The sequence below is a fragment of the Frieseomelitta varia genome, unplaced genomic scaffold (assembly GCF_011392965.1).
Source record: "Frieseomelitta varia isolate USP_RPSP 00005682 unplaced genomic scaffold, Fvar_1.2 scaffold_386, whole genome shotgun sequence".
NCBI lineage: Eukaryota > Metazoa > Arthropoda > Insecta > Hymenoptera > Apidae > Frieseomelitta > Frieseomelitta varia.
Window position 1 is genome coordinate 162,800 of NW_025110130.1, and position 24,256 is coordinate 187,055.

Below are 24,256 nucleotides of genomic sequence, written 5' to 3' on the forward strand. Positions count from 1 at the left end.
GTCGGGTGTCGCGTCGTCGTCGTCGTCGTCGTCGTTGTCGTCGTCGTCGTTCGTCGCCGGAAACGCGACTAAACAGGTGTTCGCGCCAGCTGCAGCTGCTCCCTCTGTGGCTCGTCACGAATCTCTTTCCTCTTTCTATTTGCGTTCCTCGTCCAAATTTCTTTCATCATTGTCGACGTTTCCTTAAAACAGAGGCTAGTTACTCCCAGTCCCGGCTCTCTGCTTCCTCGGTTGAAAGACGAACGATTCGCATCACCGGCGATGTCTCGATCGATCGATAAAATCACCGCGATCAACAGCGGCGAGAAGCGCCGACGGAATTTTCTTTAAAAAGATGGAGCGAAAATAGAACGTTCGTTCGTCCAATGTCACGGATATCGAACATCGACACGCGACACGCGATCCATGCCAATTTTTGCGTCTGTTGTAACACTTGGATCAACCCGCCGCGAAGAAGTCGATCCGCGCTTTTCTAGTTTAACTCCTCTCTCCGTTGATACCTATCGTCTGCCTTTTCGTTCGAGCGTGATAATAAAAATCCATACGCAGAAGCAAGAAGCCGTACGCAGTACGCCCTTGACCAAGATAGTGGCAATAAAGTCTGGAGATACGTGGTTCCTTTTTTTTTCTTCTTTCTCGTGATATTCGCTGTTAATAAATGGGCTTCGTCTCGCGATTACAACGTCAATTCGATTAAACGTTTTGTAATTTCTAGAAACGTAGAGCCCCTGTTCGTTGCGTTTTCTTCAGATATCTTAAGGCGTACACTGTGACGTTTTATTTTAACTCTAATCTCAATTTTAATTTGATTTGATTTCGAATGAAACGGGACCGGAAAAAAAAAGAGAAGTGACAAGTGTAAGCGTTCTCGTGATGAGACGAAAAAAAAAAAAAAGAAGTGAAAAAGAAAACAAGATCGAGGACAGTATTACAGATAAACAAGATGAGAGTATTAATATACAAATGTAATGATTACGGTGACAAGTAATCAGACAAACGAGATGGAGATAGTGATAGAGATACATGTATTGAAGTGTAGTAGTTACAGTAATAGATAGTATGAAATAAATATAGTGGGTGATACGTTAACGAACAGTTCGGACAACAAACACATGTTTAGATAACAAACACCACGCACCGCAAGATTCGTAGAACTATACTTTACTGCCGTTTATGATCGATTTTATAACGAACAATTCGGGTAACAAACATCGTTAACCGATCAACCACTCTAGCAGCAATAAATACGGTATATGAATGCAATAAGAAACTGTACAAAATAATACACTAGCAGATGAATTGCCGAGATTGACTTTATACGTCCTTTTTTTTTTCGAAGCAGCAAATTGAGGTGTATAAGTCAGTTTCGTTACGTATGATCTGTCATCCATGTTGCGTACGCGTTGCGACTGTCAGCGGTGGTTGAACGTGTTCGATCGATTATTTTACGCTTTACCGCGAGATCTCATCGCTCGCGATAACGCGCGTATCGGCCACATCGATGGACGATTCTCAAACGACAGAGTCGAGCCGAGATCGATCATCGCGATTATCATTGACAGAATGACGGAGGACTAATCGAGAGATGTTTGGTTTGCTTTCAGCGTGGACCGGGACCGGCTTCGGGAGCGGGAACGACAGGCCCGCGCGGCGATGTCGGTCCAGGCCGAACAGGCGGCTGCAGGAGGTGGTCCTGACACCAGGCATCATCACCATGGTCACCACAATCACGCTCACCATCACGCTAATTCGCACGCCGCCGCTGCTCCACTATTCCGTGCTCCCGTCAGGGTAAGTCGATTTTATTTTTCCTTTTCTTTTCTTTTTTCCATTTTCTTGTATCACACGTCTACTTCTTTGTTTGTCCTTTGCTCGCGAAAGCATTCTGTGGTAAAATCGAACTATCGAGCGATTTTATGAAGTGCCGTTTTATCGGATAACCGCGGCAAAGGTCGAGGTAAATTTTTATTTTCGCTGTTTTTTCGAACAGTCGTTCAACACGCAACGAGCTTTCACGCTCTCGTGCACGGGTTTATAAAAATAAATGCGACACGAAGTATATAGAAACATACAGGGGGGGGGGGGACAGGCAGGCAGGCACATTTCAAACAATTTACCGCGTGTCACACGTCGCGTGACAGATTACACGTTAGTTGATTGCGCGATTCAATCCGACTTTCGTTTGTCCGACAGTCTAATATAATCTGATAAATTCGACGTTTGCACAAATATGCCCGTGACACAGTTGTTCGTAAAATCAGCTGTAAATGATTACAGCCGATTACTAACCCCCGGTACATGTCGATACCGAGTCTCTTTCAAATCGATGCAAAGTCAGCTTGTTAACTGTTAACTGTTTTCTCGCCTCTGCGACTTTCTTTGCGCCTCTCAGAGTTGGAGTTAGACTATTAGCGTTTCGACTAACTTTCGAGAGTCAAGTTGGTCCTCGCAAGACAGGGAGAAACGTCTCGGCCGCTTTAGCTGTTTCGATTTCATCCCCGAGTCTGCGAGGAATCCCAGCAGCTGTCCGAAGGCTATATAGAGAAATCCCATACGATCGTTACGAGGACGCCGAAAGGCTCGTCCAGCCTCTCCCTCGATGGCTCGTAAACATCGCGCCGGCAGAGTTCCTCTTTCACTTTGCTCGACCCCGGCTCGAATTTTCCGTTCCCCCTCGTTTCCTTGCGTTTATTGCCGATTCCCCGGCGCGTCGAGGATCAAGCTGAAGTAGGGAAAGATTAAATGAGATTCATCGAGAAAATGAACGAACAGCCAGAGTTAGTTGATCGATTTGATCCCCGAAGAGACTCGAGAGAAATACCACGAGAGATGTGAATTGGCCAAAGGAAATCAATAACTCGAAAATAGAGAGAGCACTGATATATCGACTCAACGTTTTTTTATCCTTGGTCATTGCGGCAAGAAAGTTGCAACATTCGGTGATGCGCAAAGGGAAACCACATCTTTGCCTGAACTGTTTCAGTAAAAGAATTTAAATTACGTTATTACATTGTATACTGTTTACATAATAAATCGTCAATGGGAGCTTCTTCTCTGTGATCTTAAAGTTTTTCAATTTGTAATATAATAATTATGTAATGTAATAGTATAATAATTGTATTTTTAATACAATAATTATATAATAATTATATAATATATACGCGTATTAAATTTGTTAGTCACCACTTAACGTGCAACAGCGAGAAAAATTCTCATTCCCCCCTGAAGGATCCAACTTGAAATTTTGCACAGTTACAGTCGGTGGATCTCGCGTTGCACCCAGGGGAGAGGATCGAGTTCATCGGAGTCGGAGTCTCTCAGATTTAAAGCGTTTAAAGAGTCGTCCCGCGACTTGGGTTCAATCGGCGCTCATCGATACGATTTCTTGCACACGCAGCGGTGACGGAGATGACCTTTTCGAACGTCGTCTCGCGGCGCCTCGCTTCGTTACTCAACAGGTGTTCCGCGACTTTTAAACTTTCCTAATAACCGCTTTACGAGCCTCGCGCGCGTACGCACCTGCCCCTACTTACTACTCTCTCGACTAAATTTTGTAACTTTCTTCGCCACTCTTCTCGTCGTCCCGAGAGGAGACGAGTCCTCTGCCACCGCGTCAAGAACGAAACCTCGTTGAAAACCTCGTTGGTTTATCTTATCTCAGCCGCGCTTGGATTACAGGTACATTATGTCCGTGACGAGTGAAACATTCGCGATGGTATCGTACTGATAAGTTCATCGATCGTTTTGACGCCGACTGCGAAATTAATTAATAAATTAATAAATCAGCGAAAACTAGTAAACTTTCACCCAGCGAATGCTCTTGCGGCCTCGTTTCCTCGCGGTGTAACGACGAAACGATTAAAAGGTGCGCGCAATGAGTCACGGACGGGGCATGAGAGGCAAAGAAATGAGCCTGTTGAAAAAAAGGGGCGGGATGATGGAAGTTTCTAGCTTTCTACCGGTCCTACTGGTATAAATATTCCATTCCAGAAGGTTAAACGTTTCTGTTAGGTTTTCGATAATTACGATCGACGTTCTTCTGTTAATTTTCTGCAGTTTCACATTCGTTTTCTGATGAAACGTGGTTGAAAACGCACATTTTCAATCCAAGATCCAGCGAGACAAGACGCATTGTTTATTTTCTCCTGTTATTTTTGTCAGTATCTGCGTAATTCCACATGTCGAGATTAAAGAGACTCGTTTTTCATATTGCAACAAGTATTCTGATGCTTGATACGATGCCATTTGAAATTTTGACTGCACAACAATCGAAGTCGCTCGAATTAAATCGGTTGAATTGGATTCATTGATACCTTCGGTTCCAATTGATTGATTTCGAATTTCCGTTTCGTCGAAACTGCATTGCTTCTCTATTAGGAGTACCCACAAGTAATATGCTTTTTTTGGTACTGTACAAAATTTTATTTTATTTAAGAGCTGATCTATAGGATAATTAATAACAATAAACATACCGAATATCAATACATTTAACTGGAATATAGGTTATGTTATATTATCATTATTAGTTTATTATACATTTATTATACAAGTTAAATTATTGTCACCGGGTGGCAATATGATTTATTAAATTTGAAGAAAACGACGTTACTTGCAAGTACTTTACCTTGTTATTCTAATACTTTGTCTTTAGTAAAGAAAAAAAAAAAAAAAAAAAAAAACTAACTGAGTTGACAGTCGACAAAGAGTGTTCACATTTGTTTCCAAATCTTCTGAATTGTTCGTTTTCTCAGTTCGGAATTCCCTCATTAATTTTACGACTTTGCGTATGCTCGCGGTTGGATCAGTCGGTCTTAACTCGTTACACTTAACGCTTATTTTACAATATTCACCGCGATCAGTACATCAAAGCGTATGCTTTCGACGTGTCTGTTTATCTTCCGCCGTTGCAAGCTGTCCGCGCGTTTCAGTTTCGACGCGATGCGCGAGACGAAGCGTGGTGGAATTTTCGTTCGCGAAAATTTCTGGTCACTACGAAAGACTCGACACGGTGTGCTCAAGTATATAACGAGTATATAACGTGACGATAGGCTCTCCGGTTCGATAGGAGAATGATTTAGGAGAACGATGTTTGGGCGAAAAGAAAATGGGACGAGCGTCGAGGGAAGGACGTCGTAAATCCGCGATCCGAGGTGGAAGCGATCGTATATTTAAGACCGGCGAAAGTCTTTATCGTTCTATTGCGCGTTCTTGGCAATGCACGTTGGTACGTTGAAATTGGCTACACGCAATTTCGGCCATTTTCTTCTTCCTCTGCGTGATATTTGTTTCCCCGAGTTGAGAAATCCTTGAGTTATTTGTCTCGCGGAATTACTCGAACGTTCGTGGAAGTGCAGACCTCCGTCGTCTCAAAGACGATGTTTGGTTGACGTAGTTTCTCGCTATCGGCGGTCGTTTCGACGTATTTGACGCGTGCATCGTATCAGAAGTACCTCGATTAACGCGGTTATAAAAAGCACTAGATGTTCCATGAATCGATATGACTGGCGATTCGTCGTTCGTATGTACTTGTTTGCATGTATACGTAATGTAGCGAAGAGCATGTAACGATGAAGAATTGTCAATATTTTCGTAAAAGAAAAATCGTATAACAATCTACTTAGGCTGTTTAATTTTAATAAGCTTAAAGCTTCTAGTCTCTTCTTTGTTCTAAGTTTGTTTTTTTCCCAAGCATGTTTTTACATCGTGTAATTATTCTCGAAAATGACAAAAATTTAAACATCTCTGGAAACAGCAAAAAATGTTTTTCGTGACTCGATCTTGATCATGGTCTTGAAAATTGAAATTTTTTTTCCTTGCAAAAACTTCTTGAACTAAACTGCGCGATATTTTTTTTTTCTTTTTTCCTTTTTGCCATTTTATTGAAGATTAAGGCTAGATGGAGGAAATGTTGGGATTTCTTGAATTTTTGTCGTTCAACTCTGATGTTCGATATTCAGTGAAACGACGAAAGAAAGTCATACGATTTTTACAAGTTTTAAGGAGTCGTTCAAACTTCAGACGAATAAAATTTTTACTATCCTTTCAAGAAAATAGTTTTCCATTTACTACACGACGTTAAACATATCTCGTGAGGAGAAAAGGAATTCAAAAAGGATGGTCAAAATAGAAATTTTACACTTTCGAACGTGACCAAGTATGCGATTTGTTTTTCACCAAGTTGAAAGTTTATAATGTTCGATTCAATTTTTCATTTAACTCAACTGCGATGCAGTACTCCACAATGGTGATAGTATTTTCTTAGGTGATGCAAAATGTCTTACGAGACACTACATACTTTACTTTTTTTATATTCTACACGCATTCCGTCATATCGATAAAATTCTACCTTATAAAATATTTTATCGATAAAACATTATTTGTGTCAAAATTCAGTTTCGCTCATCACTGTGTTCTCTCAGTTAACAGAATACTGTTTAATTTTTGGAAGTTGGAATACTTTTAACTTAAAATTAAAGTAAAACCGTGTTTCCTCGTTCACAACGCCTTCGTTTCGTTTCGTTCAATCGAGGCATCATTGTACGCAGCAGCGAAAGACTCCGAAACTAAAGACTGGATTACTAAAATTAAAAACTAGAAGAGTAAGAATGAAAAGAAAAAGAGGAGGAGGAGGAGGTCGAGCCTGCGGCGAGGCTACGCGGCGACTTGGTGCCGCGAACTTAAGCAGCAGGCGGGTATTTATTGCCGAGATTAACGGCGCGCATTTGCATTTCCATGTAGCGTGGCTCGCACGTTGAAAAGTTGTGATTTAGAGCGAGCAACGGTCGCAACGCGCCGCGAGGGAACGACGAGATGGTTCTCGGGTTCGCCTCCGTACGAACAGGGCAAAAGGGGTAGGTAAACGGCGAGGTGGAGGGAATGGCTGGTAGAGAAGGCCTGGCTTTTTCCCCGATCGGTATGTCCCACGGTAATGCACTCGGCTGCGCACGATCGCGAAACAACGACAACCGGACGAGGAGGCGAGCACGAGCCTCGTCCCGAGCTAGATGGAGACCTTGCTCGTTGCCGCGCCGATTATACGCGACTCGTTCTCCGTTAAAACGCTCCTAGTCCGGCCGACTCGCCGCGATATAGCAAGGCGTTCGTGTCGCTTCACCAACGCTTGGCAAATTAATGGAACGCTGCTGCGATCGAAGGTCGTCGGTGTTCCAAGTACCATTGCCGTATCATTTTACCATTTTCTCTGGAAACATTGGTTAAATCGTTACTTCCCAGTCAACGATGAAACGTAAACTTCACAGAGAAACGAGTTTCGTATTAATTTCGAATATTTGGAAAGTATTACGAGGATACAGTTCGAAATGGAAAAGATGACAAATCGAGACGTTATACGAGGCGCCTACGTTTTATCTGCAGTGTGTGTGTGCCTATCGATCCAATGAATCACAGCCGATCGCCATCTTTTCAGTCCCAACGGTGCTGGCAGTTAAGAGTCGTGTGGCGCTAGTATCGCGTGACCGGCGGCAATAGTGTTAAAAGACAGTGTTTCAAAGTTTCAAGAATTAACGAGGTCTCGCATTCGGTCGGATACGAGAGACGGACGTACGAACAAGTGCTCGTGAACTCCGGCATTTCTTCGTGGCCAAAATTTAATCAGGTAAATGGTTTCCACGGCCAGACACACTCGAGCTCGATTGTAGAATGTCCGGAAAGCTTGGTCGTGTCCGCGGTTCTAGGGGCGAGCCTGGCGTATTCTTTCTGACAACTGTCTGGCTGCATTTTATTTCCTCGCGGCAGATAAGAGGTTGCTCGTTGCTTTCCTCCCTCTTTTCCGGTACACACGGGGACGTGTTTACAGAAAGCGGGCAGGTGGAAATGTTTCTTCGCCACCTTCAAAAACTGCCGCGGCAACAACCGAGAGAATATTACCGCCATGTACAGGTGTCGCGTTGCGAGAACTTGTCCATCCCTGTCTTCCTCCCGTTTCATTTTTTTTTGTCTCTCTTTTTTTCTCGACCCTCTTATCTCCTCGACGTTCGTAACGCGCGCGCAACGCAACAAAACGAGGCGACGATAACCAGCCGACTTTATCGTCCACCGGTTGTCACCTGCTACGCGTCGGTTTAACTCGTTTCGAAATTCGTACGTTTATCCTAATGTTTTCGTATGTTTATCCTAATGTTTTCTCGAGCCTGCTAATCTGCTTTGAAATAGAATATTTCTCGAATTTCCTGATAACATGTTGACAAGCGCTTGGAATGTTTCTTTTTTTTTTAAACAAATTTTTCAAACAAAAATTTTCAATTTTTTAAATAAAAACTTTTCTGACCTTAAATGTTTAAGAGAGTTGTTTTTATTTTTTAAGTGCGATAGATTAAGAAAGACTCTTTCTCACACTTTCTCTTAACTTTTTTGTCGTACAAATATTCTACTGTCGAATCTTTTTTGAATCTCCGGATAACATGTTGACCTGGTGACATTTTTCTTGATCTGACTTTAATTATTCGAACAATTATCTAACCTCAAATGTTTAAGAGATTGACAGTTACACTTGTAGCTGTACCTTTTCCGAATAGAATTAAGAAAGATTTTTTCTTACAATAGTTTCTTATCGTACAAATATCACTGTCGAATAAAAAAAAAAAAAAAAAAAAAATAGAAAAAGTTCGTTTTGATGGCTAAAGCGTATTATATATTTTTAATAGGTCAATAGATGCCGTATATATATCCGACGCTTGTAATGAAAGGAACTTTGTTCCGCGAATTAACCTCTTGCTCTAGTAACTGGTTCACGGACCATAACGAGTGACCAAACCGTATATAACAATTCGTCGCTTTCTTTTTCTTTTGAACTCGTCGATATGGTATGACTGGATAGAAATTATTGAAAAGTAGTAAATTTATTATTTGTTTTGCCTGGGTTATATTTAAATATACTCAAAATTGAGAAAATTATTGCGATTTTGGGACAAAAAGTTCTCGACGCGCGTGGCACGTCATTCTAGCGCAGGAAGTTAACGTCCGTTTGAACGTTAAATTTCTCGGTCTCGCGCTAACGAGAAATTTAATGAAAAGGTTGAGAAATATTAAAAAAAAAAAAAAAAAAAAAGAGACGCGTAATCGTCTCGAAGCAAACAGGCTTTTACACCAGCTCGACAGGAGCGATCAGTCGCTACGTGGATCTTTCGCCGGCGTCACCGCGAGTGGTTACGATCTCGTTGCTCGGGATATATATCTCCGGCCTCTCTCATAAATAGGGGTTGCAACGAACGAGTTTGCCAGATCGTAGAAATCTCGTTTGGAGCAACTTTCCCTCGCGCATGGCACACGGAACAGAGGACAGCGTCCTCTCGTTGCCTCGTGGCGCCCGAGATCCGGACATACCTTTGCCCTTTCCGTTCGAAAAAAAAAAAAAAAAAAAGAAACTTGGCTCTGCCGACGCGTCAGCCACGGAGAAAGCTTTCGACTCAGCGTTGCCCACTTCTTATCCCCGCCGCGATTAAATGGCGGCGTTTACGTAACCGCGTTTCCACTGGTTAAATATTCCGACGAATCCATTCCGTTCCAGCGTCACGGTCACCTGCGAAACTCGCTTGAAACTCATCTCAGTGACCGTTCGTATTTCTCTCTCTTCGCAGACTAGGGAAACGTTGAATTTATTGATAGATGTATTGATATTTATTTGCAAAGAGAATTTCTCTGAAACTAAAATTGATACGTTTCAAGTTGTGTCGTGAATTTCGATTTAATTGATGCTTCTGTCGTCGCTTCCATCTCTCTTTCTCTCTTTCTCTCTCTCTCTGGTAATGGCACGGTAGATCTCGCAAGAAGCCGGGACTTCATTTACCTCGTTGACCTTGCGTTCCGATAAACTTCGTCGCAGCGTTGCGGATTACGTCGGAGAAAAACTGCTGTACGAAGAGGAGCCGGCCGGGAGGTATGGAGGGGAACGGAATTTTCAGTGACCGGGGAAAGAAATCTAGCAAGGCTCGCGTGTAGGAACGCGAAACGGGGATTTTACATTGCACGCGAGCCGGATGTTTCGCGGAACGTATATACAACATACCCCCTTTCCCCCCACCACCCTCGCAAGCTTGTGTTTCACGAATTTTCACGTGATACCGCTTTTCATATTGGGGGAAATATTTGGATTGTGATCGGCGGTTCTCCCCGAGGCAGTCGATAGTCGGAACGGTAAACAGCGGTAACGTTAGCGTCGATAACAAATTAAATTTTCGAAAATAATAACATCGTTCGTGCGAATCGCGCAAATTTTGCAGTATATTTATTTACCGAAAAAAAAAAAAAAAAAAAAAGAAAAAAAAAGAAAAACTGGAAAGAGTATCTATTAACGAAACGGATAAGAAACGGATAAGGCCACGATGCTTCGGAGTTTTAAATTGTATTGAAATGCGCGAGGAAAATTGCTTAAAAATCGTAATTGCTTAAAAATTGCTCTATACCGTGGTTGTCTCAGATAATCGTAACTCGACAACCGATGCCTTTTGGTTTTTTTTTAAATGAAACGTCAAAACATAAGAAAAAAATAATTTTATTAATTTTAAATTCAAACATAATTTTCCCGTTATGTTTTAAAACTTATTTCTTTCGCCATGAATCGTCGGATTTCACGTTGATGAAAAAATAATTAAAAAATTACGGATTTATTTTAGTAGGAATTTTTGGCCCCACCTTGTATATACAATGAATCCCGTTGACATTCGGACATTGAATACCGAGGCTGTTAGAACTTTGTAAAAAGAAATCGTACAGTAATAAACCTCGGTTCCTTTTGTAGCCTCTATTTTCAAAAAGCGTCGTTCATTCATTTTTATTTTGAAACGTTTTCACGCCACGTGTCATTGACAATTCTTCTCACGACTGATTCTACAATAGGATTTGAAGACTGAAACGATCTCTCAAAACTTGCTTGACTTTTTTCCTTTACTAGTTTATCGAACTTTGAATGTCAAAGGTAAAAATGTTACGATTCTTCGTTTTATCAATTTTCGTCAATTAACATTCAACGTTTGATAAAATGGTGGAAAAAATTCATACGTCAGGTTTTCAGAGGTCGTTGTAAATTCGGGAAGCTTTAGTTTTCAAATCCATTGTGGATTCGGTCGCGAAAATTTTTTTTGATATTTTCACACATTATGAATTCATAGCTTTTTGGAGCATAAAGTGTCTAAGCGCTTTAGCCATCTGCTACATGCTGTAAAAGCACGATTTCCTTTTACAAAATTGTAACAGTTTCAACATTTAATGTGCGAATACTAACGAGAGTCACTATAAATATATAAACACATAAATGTGTAAATTTATACAGAAACAAATGAAAAACTGAGCATCGCGATTGCTCAACTTCCTGTCATCAAAATGCATTTTAAACGCTCTTGAACTTCTGCTCTTTTCTGCTCGATTCTAAATAAATCGTATTAAACGAACAGCTCTCGATCTTTTTCGTTCAACTATTCGTACGGAAATTAATTCGTATTATGAAGTGCTCGTGACATCTTTCCACTAGTGTCGCGAAGAACACCGGCTGCGCAACAATGGTCACTCGATCGACGTTGTTTGTTCTAGTATCTAACGATGCTTTAGCGTCTGTAGATTCAGTGTAAACTAGCGAACAGCTTGAAAATCGTGTTAAGTGCTGTACAGTGATTTTGACAAACTCGTCTTCCACTCTATAAATACCAAATACAAGACAGATGCCACGCGACAGAAACTCTCGTCGGTACTCTCGTCGTCTTCCATTCTGTTTTTATTAATAAATATCTCGAGTCCGCGACTACACGTTCTATAAATGAATTTTTAAATACCGTCTGACTCGACCTCGATCTAATATCCGAAACGATCACAGGGTCCCTGGTGTCCCGGTATATAATACACGTATTTAGATGGAGTTTCGTTTCGTGCGGCGAGCTCTGGTCCCTTGATTAAACAAATAATTAAAGGATTATACAGATCAGAATCGGGGAGAAGCAGGTCGGAGAGTGTTCTACGATCGTTTACGAGGAAGATACGAGACAACGTCGACGGTATGTCGGTGCCTCACGCCTTCAATTAACCTAATTAGCTCTACCGTCACGTACTCGTTAGGGACCGAACACTGGTTGCCCGCCCACCGGTAATTCGTCGATTTCACCGGATATTGTCGCGCGGAATTTATCCCGGTCCTTGTCTAATTTTAACCGCGAAAATCGTATCGAGAACCATCGTCCAATATTCTCTCCTTTTTTTCTTCTTTTCTTTTTTTTTCTCCTTCAATTCTTTTTTCTCGTGGAATCCAACGTCTTGACTGAAACTTCCCTCGAATTTGTCGACAGATCACTACTTTTCTAATAGGATAGTCGAGGTCCAACCGAGTTTCATCTAATTTTAGTGTTAGCGAGAGACTGGGATCACAGTCCCTTTCCTTTCTTTGGGTGAAATTAATCGTCGCGAAGCGTCCGGGTAGATGAACCAGCCACGAAATAAGGCGACGCGTGTTTTCCTTTTTCTTTTTTTCTTTTCACCTCTCGCAGTTTTTTTCACGGACGGATCGCTTCCTCTCGAACGACCAGCGCGCACTGAACAACGCCTTTATTATTAATAGCGGCGTAACGAGATAGAGAAGACGGTAAGCGGACAGAGGAGAGCAGCTCCGGTGCACGCGCGTCCACCTCCGCCTCCTCGTTACGCAACGAACAAAAGGCTAAATCGCGAACGTGCCGGGCAATTACGAGAATTACGATCTGCCTTTTTATACGAGCCGTATAAACCGGGGCGGGTGTTGCTTTGTTTGTCAACAGGGGACGAGCATAATCCATTTTTCTTTCCACGGTGCCGTTGCGCCGCCAACAATTTCGCCCCCCACCCATCCCCGGCCAGCGAACGTTTCGCAACTCGAACGAATCGTGGAGGAGAATCTTTGCGAACGCGGTAACTCGATTATTTAATCGCTAATGTTCTCGCTTCGAGAAGAGAGGATACTCTGCTTCTCTGGCTTTTAACGCGATAATTCTCTCTCTCTCTCTCTCTCTCTCTCTCTCTCTCTTTCCTCCTCCCTGCGAGTGTCGCGACTTCTCCGAAGCAGCGAGCAACGCTCCAATTATACGTACATCCCGGTTTGATACGAGCAAGGCGCGACACTCGTAATAGAAACGTCGGCTCTTTTTATCTCTCTCGGGGAATTTCAATTTCCTAGCTGCTCCGACATGCTGTTGGTCATCGAAATCGCTTTCGGCATTAACACTAGAACTACGGACGAAAGCGCAGTAAAGAGCAGAATATTTGTAGAAAAGAAATTCAAGCGCAAGATACAAACAAAAGTTAATAGTTCGATATAAAGGATACGTTCTATTGATATATTTTATTGAAACAACTCACTCGAGTATAAAATACACTGCTGCTGAATATGTGACATTTCCACGGAAAATTATAAATTAGTCATTTTTTTGACCACTTTGGTAGTGTAAGACATTATGTAAAGTATTAGCCAGAATTCCATGGAAAATTATAAATTAGTCATTTTGATCACTTTGATAGTTCCAGTGTCACGAAGCTAAAGTGTAAGACATTAGCCAAAATTCCATGGAAAATTATAAATTAGTCATTTTGACCACTTTGGTAGTGTAAGACATTATGTAAAGTGTAAGACATTAGCCAAAATTCCATGGAAAATTATAAATTAATCATTTTGACCACTTTGATAGTTCTCGGTCACGAAGCTAAAGTGTAAGACATTAGCCAAAATTTTTTTAATAAAAAAAAAATTGCACTTGCATTGTAGTTTCGTCGATAATGTTCGCTTTTCCAACGACCAGCTATACTCGGTTATGTTCGAATTGCTCGTTTCTAACGAGATTCACGAGAGCAACGATAGAGGCTGAACCGATATTGGCTGAAATCGCGTAGCTTCGAGGAACGAAAATTTCACTCGCGTTCGCTGGCTGACAACAGCTGATGCATTTTCGCGGTGGCGGAGGGAGGACTCGCGTCGCGTGGAGAACGTATCGATTCGCGGATTACGTAATTCGCCGCGGGATTTTAATAATCGCGCGTGGACCGCGGGCCACGATGACGATGAGGTTCGCAAATATGACGCGAACGATGACGAGGGGACCCGTTGCGTTCGAACGACGACAAATAGCGATCATTTGCTCGTGGCTCGTTCGGTGTTTTGGCAGCTGGGAAATTCATCGCAATCCTCTGGTCGCGAACGATCGATTCCGCGTCGAAGAAACGAGTTACATGCAGTTACGAATAATAAGTAATTACAAGTAATGTCGGCTTGCGATACTGTACAAAATTTTATTTTATTTATATCATTTTGTCACTAGATGGCAGTTTTTATTAAACTTGAAAAGGAAAACGGACGTTACTTGTGGATATCATTATTAATTCTACGCGCGAGTATAGTATTCGTTCCTTTTTTTTTTCTTTCTTTTCTAAAATTTTCGCTTGAAATATTCACTCGACTTTAATTACTGACGACCAAAGCATAGAAATTCCCATCAGAGACGTTAAAGTAGACGAAACAGAAAATCTTTATAATACTTATGAATAGGACACACAGGCTTTCATTTATGTATTTTATGAAGAATCATTCGAGTCTCCAGAAATACATTGTTTTATATTTGTAAAATATTTAACAAAAATTAGTTAACAATTGGCCATTTTGGTAGTCTCTAAAAACACACTGTTTTATATTCATAAACAATCTAAACAAAAATTATCAGTTGGCCATTTTGTCTATTTTGGTAGTTTGTAAAAATACACTGTTTTATATCAACAAAATACCTGAAATACCTGAATAAAAATATTCAAACGGTCATTTTGACCGCTAGTGTAAAGGATCAAAATAAAATCCATACGCGAATTGCTTCTGTTGCATAACATACTTAGATCGAAGAGACATCTAAACGGGTCTATATTTCATATAGAAATCTTTCACCTCGAGTCCCCGAAAATACACTGTTTTACATCCAATGTAAAATTATATCTAACAAAAATCGTTTTTAACCATTTTGTTAGTTGTGGTCAGTTAATTACACGACTCCTCGACTATGATTAGCGCCAACTACCTTACCGATAATACGTTCGCGATTTCGCGACTGTTTCATCCAACATCGATAGGTCAAATGGCTGGACAGGCCGAGTTCGTAGAAACGGATGGAATTACACGGGTAAAGAGAGAGAGAGAGAGAGAGAGAGAGAGAGAGAGAGAGAGAGAGAGAGAGAGAGAGAGAGAGAGAGAGAGAGAGAGAGNAAGGATGGGCGACGAATCAATGGAGTCGCGGCGATATCGGTCGGTGAGGAAAGATATCTCGTCAAACACACGAGAGGCAGGTTTACCGGCCGTCAGATGAGAACAGTGGAGGATTCACCTTTCGCGATCATCCGATCGTCTACCGATCGTCTATAGGATTAAGTCGTGCTCTTGCGTTAAGCGGAAAGCGAAGCCCGTGATTTGTAGGTCGTTTGATCGTATTATACCCCGCCTCGTGGTTTACGTAATCCCCGATGTTCGTCCGTGCGTACTTGCATTTGTGCACCTCCCCCTTCCTCACTCCCTCCCCCTCGCTCATTTCTCTCCACCCCTCGCGCACGCGTGCATTCTAACGCTTGTGCATTTCGTACGCGCGTTAGGTGCGCGCCAGATTATAGATTAGAACAGATTCAAGACGATTGTACTCCGTTCATTTCTCCCTCTCTCTCTCTCTCTCTCTCTTTCTCTCGCTCCTCGTCTTCTCATCTTCTCTTCGACTCGCGTGCTACTTCGTTTTACAGTTAAAGATCGACGACCGAAGTAAAAAAACATAGAAACTGTCAACTACGTGTTTTTCAATAGTCAGTTTTCTTTTTTTTTTTTTTTATCCTTTTATCGGAGCACCTCGCGCGGTAACCCTCGAGAATTCGGGTTAAAGCGAGTCGAGTTGGATCATTTCGCGGCCGCTAACGTGATCTTTGATCATCGGACTTGACATTCGCCAAGCGCTGATGCTCTGACGCAACGTTTCACTTTGCCCGATGATGTAGACTCGATCATCTGGCGGGCCGTCAACAGGCGTTGGATTTATTTTTAAGAAGGAACAGACTCGCGAGCTCTCGACTTGCAATTCTTGCAATGGCGCGTCGTTGGTTGGTAAATTGTTGGCGGTAGAAGCCGCGAAAGTTTGAAAGTTTACGGCGATGCAGACGAAGAAACAGTTGAGTGGGTGGTTGTTTGGACGTGGATGCTGGGCGAAAAGGCGACGCGAGCGGACGTAAACGCGAGGAATTCAACTTGCCGAGTTCCGACGTCTGCCATCCGATTAGTAGAGTCGACAGCCACGGTGAAAACGAGGTCAGAGTCGAGAACGAGCGGCAAAGACACGGCCGCTGCGGCGTGCATGCATGCATGCATGCATGCCTGCTCGCACGCACGCACGCACGCACGCACGCACGCACGCACGCACGCACGCACGCACCCAGGCAACGAGCACCTACCTACCACTCAACTGACACGCAACAAACGCGCGCGCTTCGACGGAAATACGGCTCAACCGTGGCGACTTTCCGCCCGGAGATCGGCGCAATCGCTCGTTTTTCGTAACGAAGATATCGCGCTACGAAACCACAAACGTGAAAAAATTACGAAGCCAACGTCGAGAGTCTGCTGCCGATCCTCCGATCGAAGAGCGGAGCTGAGAAATCAGAGTGAAACTCTCCCTGTCCTTATTCCGTTGGATTGTGCGCAACGGAACGATACTTGCAATTTGAAGAGGATTTATTCCTACGTTGTCAACCGTGGGAGACAAGGATGTCTCAAGTTTGATCGATGGAGTGCTTGTTTTTATATTTTTGTTTGTGACAAATCGGAAGAAGGGGGGAAAGAAACTTTTGGAATTTACCTTATGAGTAAGTGTCCGCAGGTCACTTTTGGGAGATTATTGTTGACTCACGATCAGTGTTAACACCAATATTGTCAGATCTGGTCATTTGTCGTCGTAACTCGGAAAAAATAACTCTATCTGTCTAGACATAGGTCGACATAGTTTTCTAGTATGCCTGATTCTATAAATTTTGCTACAAAACGTTTCGAACCGGTCATTTCGATAAAACACTCTAACAAGAGAATACACCGAAGCGTCACTCATCGATTTTGATGAAGTTTATAATATTTATTTATACATAAATGCAGTTTCCGATAAAGTAGTATTTGACACGTGTCAGTCGTCGATGTGGAAGGGATAAAAATTACTCTCAAACCTTGGGAGTTCGGAACGTATTTCGTCAAATATCTCGGAAATTACCAAACTAGTAGCAATAGTTTTTGTATAAATTGATGAAATCAATCTGTTTTCAACGACGAATTTAATGGTGCATACCATTTTGCGACAAAAATTAATCGTTTAAACATATATATATATTTCAAAAAAACCTATCTTTTATTTACATTTTTCCAAGCAAGTAAGTGTAAATTCAGACATTACCTTTATGAAAATTCGTTTATGAAAATTATATTCACAAATTACGGGTAATGTGGAATCTTAATTTTCGCGTTTGTGAAAAAATTCAAACGTTTCTCGCTGGGCGCGCAAAGCAGAGAGCACAGATACGAATAACGAAACAGATGCTTTACCTTTACGAGCGAACGACGACGAAAATGTTTGAGAGAGAGAAAAGAGGTAGCTTAAATTGGATATCCATCAGATCGATTAGCAGCAAGAGCGATTATTTGCCGGCGGTGTGAATTAATTAGTCGGGGCAAGATCGATGGGAGGGGAGGGGGAATGTTTTCGTGGCATGAGTTAACAGCTTCATCGGTGCGCCGGGGTCTAATCGAGGAAAAAACGTCGAGGATTTTCCTGCGGATTAATTATTCCTGCCCGAGGCCTCGTTATCAGCCGGGTGCTGCCGAGGTAAAAACGATAACGGATTGTTGCGGCGCGACACGACACGCGGCGAGTGAACCTTGTTCCCCGTGTGATTCGTCGACACGGCAAAAATAATAAAAAGCGAAGGAGAAGAGAAAGATTCTGTCCAGAGGTGCCTGGAGAGCGATCGAGAGCGCGCGAGAGTGGTCGTCGAGGCAAAATAATCTCGCGCACAGTTTGCTTCTCTTGTCGGCGAAAGATGTTCCCACGAAAGGCAGGAAACCAGCAGCGTTTGTCTGGTGCTCGCTCGCGCACCTTCTCTCACGATATTATCGACTGTCTGCTGTTCGCGTAACGCTTCTTCCCGCGCCGGCTGTTTGTCATTTTCCGTACGATCGGCTGGTGCCGTTTACCCGAGGTAATTCTCCCGATTTACGCGCCGATGTGAGAAATCACCGTGGAACGATTCCCGACCAATTCCTCGCGGTTCCTTCCGCGTTCAGTTTGATCCGGTCCGACGCTCCGTGGTTGTTTGTCGCACGAAGACGTGTCGTTTCGTCGAGAAAAAAAACGAAGTGTTACGATCGTAACTCGTTGCTCTCGTTGGCTTGATTAAAGCTTTGCCGAGTGGGCCACAGACGGTTCGCGGCTCGTTGTCGGCTCCTCTAAAATTAGAAGATCGCAGGCTAGTCTGCCGCGGATCTTTTTGCGCGTCTTTCCTCTCCTCCGAGTAGACAGAGAAGAAAGAGAGAAAGAAGAAAGGAAAAAGATCAGCGGCCGTTAAAACGTTATTAAACCGCGCGTAATCGCAGCAGTAAATCGCGGCTGCAAGTTAAATCGAGTATCCTCGAGATAACGGCGAGTCGATGGACCGAGAACAGCTTCGTAAGACCGGTGTGTTGGGCTTTCCAGATCGCTCCTAATGACTTTAATGTCCCGCGGAAGGAAAGAGGGGAGACGGCCAGGAATCCCGGAAACGCGTTTCCGTTCTCTTACCATCTTCCGCCGCTTTCTCTCACGCGACTTCCAAGTTTTGGATTTCCAACACTCTCTCGCTCTCTTTCTCTCCTCCTCCTCGTCTCTACTACATTATTCAAATCTGTCGCGAGAAGAATGCCGGGGTGAATTTTAAAGGGGGGCGAGAAAGTCGAAGACTGGCAAACATTCCACCCCCTTCTCCTTCCTCTCTTTCCCCATTTTTATCCGCGTCCTCTCGTTGTCCCCGGTTCTCGTCGCGATCCTCCCTCGTCGTCGAGTCTTCAGTTCCCGATGATCCTCCGTCAATCGTAAATATCGCCATTTGCCGCGGCGAGTCGCGTCCCGTTAAATTCGCTACCAACGGGGCGTTTTGTCGCGTCTCATTCGCAGATCGGCGGTTATCGTCACGGCTCTATCTGCGGCTCCGTATCGCCAATTAAATTACCAATTAAGCGTCTCAACGAGCGATTAAGTCGTGGGCGATCGTCGCTTCCGAACGGACACACCGCTGTTTTCAGTTTCATTTCTCGCTGTCTTCGTCGTTTCTCGTACGATAGAGTCGATCGAGATACGAATCCGTATCAGTCCAATCTAATCGTAACTTCAGTTTAATCGGCAACTACCGCCAAGTCGAAGGTTTCCCTTTCCGTCGGCAGGTTCGATTTTTCGCCGGTAACTACGTACGTACTTGCAACTTGCCGAGCCGATCGATCCCGCGTGCACGCAACTTTTCCACCGGCGTACGGTGGAAAATTAAAATGTATTTCACGCTGCTGGCGTGATAATTCAGTAGGAAACGCGGCTTCAGTCGGTTAACCGGTGGCTACGAGTCGAGTTGGTGGCGATGATGTGATGGTGGTGGTAGTTCGCCAGGCGGAACCGGCGCGCGTCTTTTTTCCTTGGCCGGCGGGACACGCCGGCGCCCACGAGATGGACGTCGTTAATTACACGATCGGCTCAGAGAGGAGTATATATCCGACTCGACTCGGCGAGTGCGGTCGGTTCTCTACGGTCATCGGCTGGAAAACGACATTGTTCGGGTGGAGAGACGTGCGTGACCACGTTGCAATAGCGCGCGCGCGCGTACGCGGAGTCACACGCGTGTATCGTCGCGTAACCCGCTGGTATTTAGCGTAATTTATGAAACTGCCTCCGACGGCGGGTTCTCCGGCTCGCTTTGACCGTGTGCGGGACAGAAACCGGGGAACCGAGAATGGGAATGGGAACGGCGGCGAAGGGTGACGGAAGGGGGTGGTGGGTAGGGTGGCGGCGGGGGCGGCGGAGCAGCGCTGGCTAAAATACACACGAACACACAGAGGGGAATACCGGCGGGCCACACACGGCCGCACACACAAAGAGAGCAACTCTGGCTTTCACGGCAGGGGTGGTATGACGGAATCAATACCGGTGTGTGAGAGAGAGTGGGATAATGCGGTGGCTTGACGAGAGAGTTGTAGCTACTAAGGGAGAAAGGGAAAGAGACATAGGGGTTGTGGAACGAGAGGGGAGAGGGTGAGTGAGAGGTGCAGAGGTGGAGAGAGGAAGCAGTAAGCAGGCGGAGAAGCGGATGGAAAGGACGGAAGGGCGTCGCGGGGGTGAAAGAGAGAGAGAGAGAGGGTGGTCGAGAAGGAAGAAACGGCACAGAGGAGAGAGTAGTGCGCGAAGGAGGCAAACGGGCGAGGCGAAGAGGGAAAGACAGAGAGAGAAAGAGAGATAGAGTGGTGGCCCGTCACGTTGGAAAGAGAGGAGGGAAAGTCGAGGACTAGCGGAGGAAATAAACAATGGGCTGGTAACCCACGTTCGGTGGTACACGCTGTGCTGGAAAATTACCTACGATACCGGGATAATGGAGAGAAAGAAGAAGAGGAGTGGGGTAGGACTGCCGCGCGGTGCTACTAGCCACCTTTCGCGATCGGTGCAGCCATTCTTCTCGACTTTTGCTCCTTTTTTTTCTTTCTTTCTCTCTCTCTCTCTCTCTCTCCCCGTCCGCTGCTCTTTCGCCAAGCTTCTTTCTTTATTGGCAAGTAATAATCGCGAGCATCATGGCGGCGCACGGTTTGGTCCATTTCTACTCTCTCTGTCTATCTTTTTCTCTCTCTCTCTCTCTCTCTCTCTCTCTCTCTCTCTCTTCTTGGTAGCCGTGTGGCAGTGTCTCGCGTTCGTCGAGGAAATCCACGCGATCGTCAACCACGCAAAGTACCATCGGCAAATGACGGGGACGAGTTGCCGGTAATTCGAGCGTTAAACGGTCGGCCGTTCGAGGCAATAATTTTCGAGGCGACGGGAAAAGAAATTACGTGGAAGACCACGAGATTACCGCGAACCGGATAGATCTTCGCCATCGACCCTCATCCTGCCGATCTTTTTGTAATCCCCTGTTTGCATCTCTCTCTCTCTCTCTCTTTCTCTCTTTTTCTCTCTCTCTCCTCGGCGAGCTTTTCTCTCGGCTGGTGTGTGTCCAGTATTTTTCTTCCTTGCGGGAGATAACGATAATAATCGTATTACGCCGGCCGTGCTCCGTTTTACATACAACCCTCGTGGTCGCGTATTAAAGGGGAGTCCGTTCTAAATACGTTAATTTCGCAGCGAAATTATTTGGCTCGTGGTGTACATCTCTCTCGTTTCTCTCCTCTTGGCGAGAGGATGAGACAGAGAGAGAAAAAGAAAGAGAGAGAAACTACCGGCGGGAATATAATTGCAACGGCAATACCATTGTACTAATGCATGCTTGCACACCGTGTACAAATAATTCCCCCGTTCCCAAGGGAGAAAACTCTTTCCGCGCTTTTCCATCTCTCGGTTTCCTGCGGCGGTTCATCGGCGTGCAATCTCGTTTCTTTTTCCCTCTGCCGGTTCGTTATAAAGCTCGGTAATCCGACGATATCTTAGCTTCTTCCCGTGCTCTCTTTCTTTCATTCTTTTTTTTTTTTTTTTTTTTTTTTTTTTCCCCCCTCCCGACGCTTCTTCTCTCCATCGGGCCAAGTTGCACAGGATGGATGCGCCGCCTGCTAGCTACAGCTCTCTCTTTCCTCTTCCGTTCTTCTTCTTCCTTCAACTTCTCTCTTCTTTCCTTTACCTTCGCCCTCCATTCATCCGGTTTGTTCTTCCAGCTGGGCGGATCGATTCGCGCTGCATTCGCCTCGTCTTCGACCCAAATAGTTTGGTACATCGGCCGCGGTGGCCGTTGCTCGAAGCCCTTGCCTCGTCGTGGTATGCGCGTCGTCCCGTTCGATGGATACGCGACGAGAGGTCGAGGGCGTGCGATGCCACGGGGTTAATTAATTGCACCCTTGGCACCGGTCCACCGTTCGAATTCGACTCCGATACCCCGGCGCTTAACCTCTCTCTAACCTCTATCGCGAGTTTTCGTAATTTCCCAGTTACAAGCGACCCTTTTGTTCAACCACCCTTTTTCTTCACACCGCGGTTCACTTCCGCTGCTTTTTTCTTTCACTTTTCGCGTTGACGCGAATCGAGGAGACACTGAGAGGCTCTCGTTCTCTTCGTAATTCTCCGTCCTCTCCAGACGAGGTTTCAACCTTCGACGTTTCCCTTTGTTCGCTCTGTCCGAGAGCGAATCGATCGCTCGCCGCCAATCTCGGCGTCCAATACCATCGGCTCGCGTCGCGGTGTTGGTGGCTTAGCAGCCGGTCGAATCGTCGCAGCGCGGATAAACGCGCGTAGGACGTTCGCGAGTCAACGCACCCGGTGGAAAATCGGACGGGAAAGCGGCGCTCGCGACACAGAGGCCGCAGTTTCCGATGGCGACGCGAACAGAAGGAGCCGCCGCTTCGTTAACGAAGCAAGACTCTGACTCTGACTCGCGTTAAAACTCAAACAGGATGCTCAAACTGATTTCTCTCTCTCTCTCTCTCTCTCTCTCTCTCTCTCTCTCTCTCTCTCTCTGTCTGTCTGGTCCTCCGCTCGGTCGAAATTGTAGCTTGAGCGAGGCGCCACCGCCACCGCCGTCAGTCAATAATACCGAATAGCGAGTGACAGATCGATCGACAGTGACTCCGGCGTCCGATATCAATCGAGCAGCGATGCCTAATGATCTCGGTTTGCCGGTCGGTCCACGTGTCCGACAAAAATGCTGGAAGTGTGTCAAGTTTGCCCGTGTCCTCGGGCATCGATTGACCTACTGACACGCGATCGTCGCGCGGCGAGAAGTGAAAAAAATATACGTACGTTTCGTGGTGGCCTCTCTGAACCTCAAGGAGCCTCGTGTACCTACTTAGTTTTACGGTGGTACGTACGTTTAGAAGCGAAAAAGAGAAATAAACAGGGAGAGAGAGAGAGAGAGAGAGAGAAAGAGCAGGATCGTACGATGCCGCGTTACAAATAATTAGCAGGCGAGCGTAGCGCGTCGCGGAAGTGCACGTTAGCTCATTAGTTCCGGAGACTGATTCCTGTTACTTAACGTTCTCGTTGGGGCTGGGCTTCCTTCGTTATCGTCGGGTGTCCCCCCCCCCTCCCCCGATGTATGGTTAGGTAACCAGTTTCGTTTCGTTCGCCCCCCTCGTCCTCGCGGTTGGCCGTTTATCCGCGACAGATAGACAGCAAATTGTCCGTGCAATCGTCGAAACGCAATCGTACAAACACACAAACGTGTCGTATCGTATCGTATCGTATCGTATCGTATCGTATCGTATCGTATCGTATCGTCTCGTCTCGTTTCGCGTCGTGTCGCATCGTTCTCGTTGGAGCGTAAAAATAAACGCGCATCGGTCTGTCGTCCGAGCGGACGAAGGAGAGAGTCGAATCCGCTTTATTGGCCGGGTATCGGGGCGAATTATAAAGTGTGTCATTGCACGTTGCCGCACGGTGGAAGCCGGTGCAAAGGACGTGAATGACTCTATTTCGGTCGTGCACGAGACCCGAAGCGAGTATCGCTCCGCTATAAATACGAAGGGGAAGTGCGTGTGCGCGCGCGAGCGATCGGTTCCGCTGTAATTTCGTCCGTCCCTTCGGGTTCGGTTATGGATGTCTGGCGTTTGAGGGGTTACGTAAGGGATCTGCCTCCGCAGGCAGAAAGATTTCGAGAGGACCTTCGAAAGAGAGTGGGTGGCGGTGGCGCAGCGAGTCGAAGGAGGAAAGGACGGCGACTGATTCTCGCGAGGGTCTCGACACTCGTTACGAAGGATACAACGAAAGGGAGAAAGAGGATGGAAGAGTGACGAGGATGGCAAAGGACGAGAAGGATAAGAAGATCGATGAGAAAAGCTGAAGGGTGGAGGGAACTTTGGAGGGAAAGAAGACTCTCGTGTCTATGGACGGTTGAAAGTGGCAAAGGGAGCTTGGCGATGCTCGCAGCGGGAAAAGATGGAACGAGTTAACGGGGATAGAGTGAAAAAGAAAGAAAAAAAAGAGAAAAAGAAAAGGAGACGAAGAACGTCGTGGAAGAATAGAGAGAGAGAGAGAGAGAGAGAGAGAGAGAGAGAGAGAGAGAGAGAGAGAGAGAGAGAGAGAGAGAG

At 45.0% G+C, this 24,256-nt stretch overlaps 1 protein-coding gene across 5 annotated transcripts in view; it reads left to right on the forward strand.

Moving 5' to 3' along the window:
• The window catches only part of LOC122531322 (AF4/FMR2 family member lilli), a 171,524-nt gene that overhangs the window by 62,988 nt on the left and 84,280 nt on the right, over positions 1–24,256 (forward strand). For all 5 annotated transcript variants that reach the window (XM_043659137.1, XM_043659136.1, XM_043659138.1 and 2 more), the window contains one exon: positions 1,605–1,791. In XM_043659137.1, the coding sequence (XP_043515072.1) occupies positions 1,605–1,791 (187 nt within the window). The remainder of the gene's footprint in view (positions 1–1,604; positions 1,792–24,256) is intronic.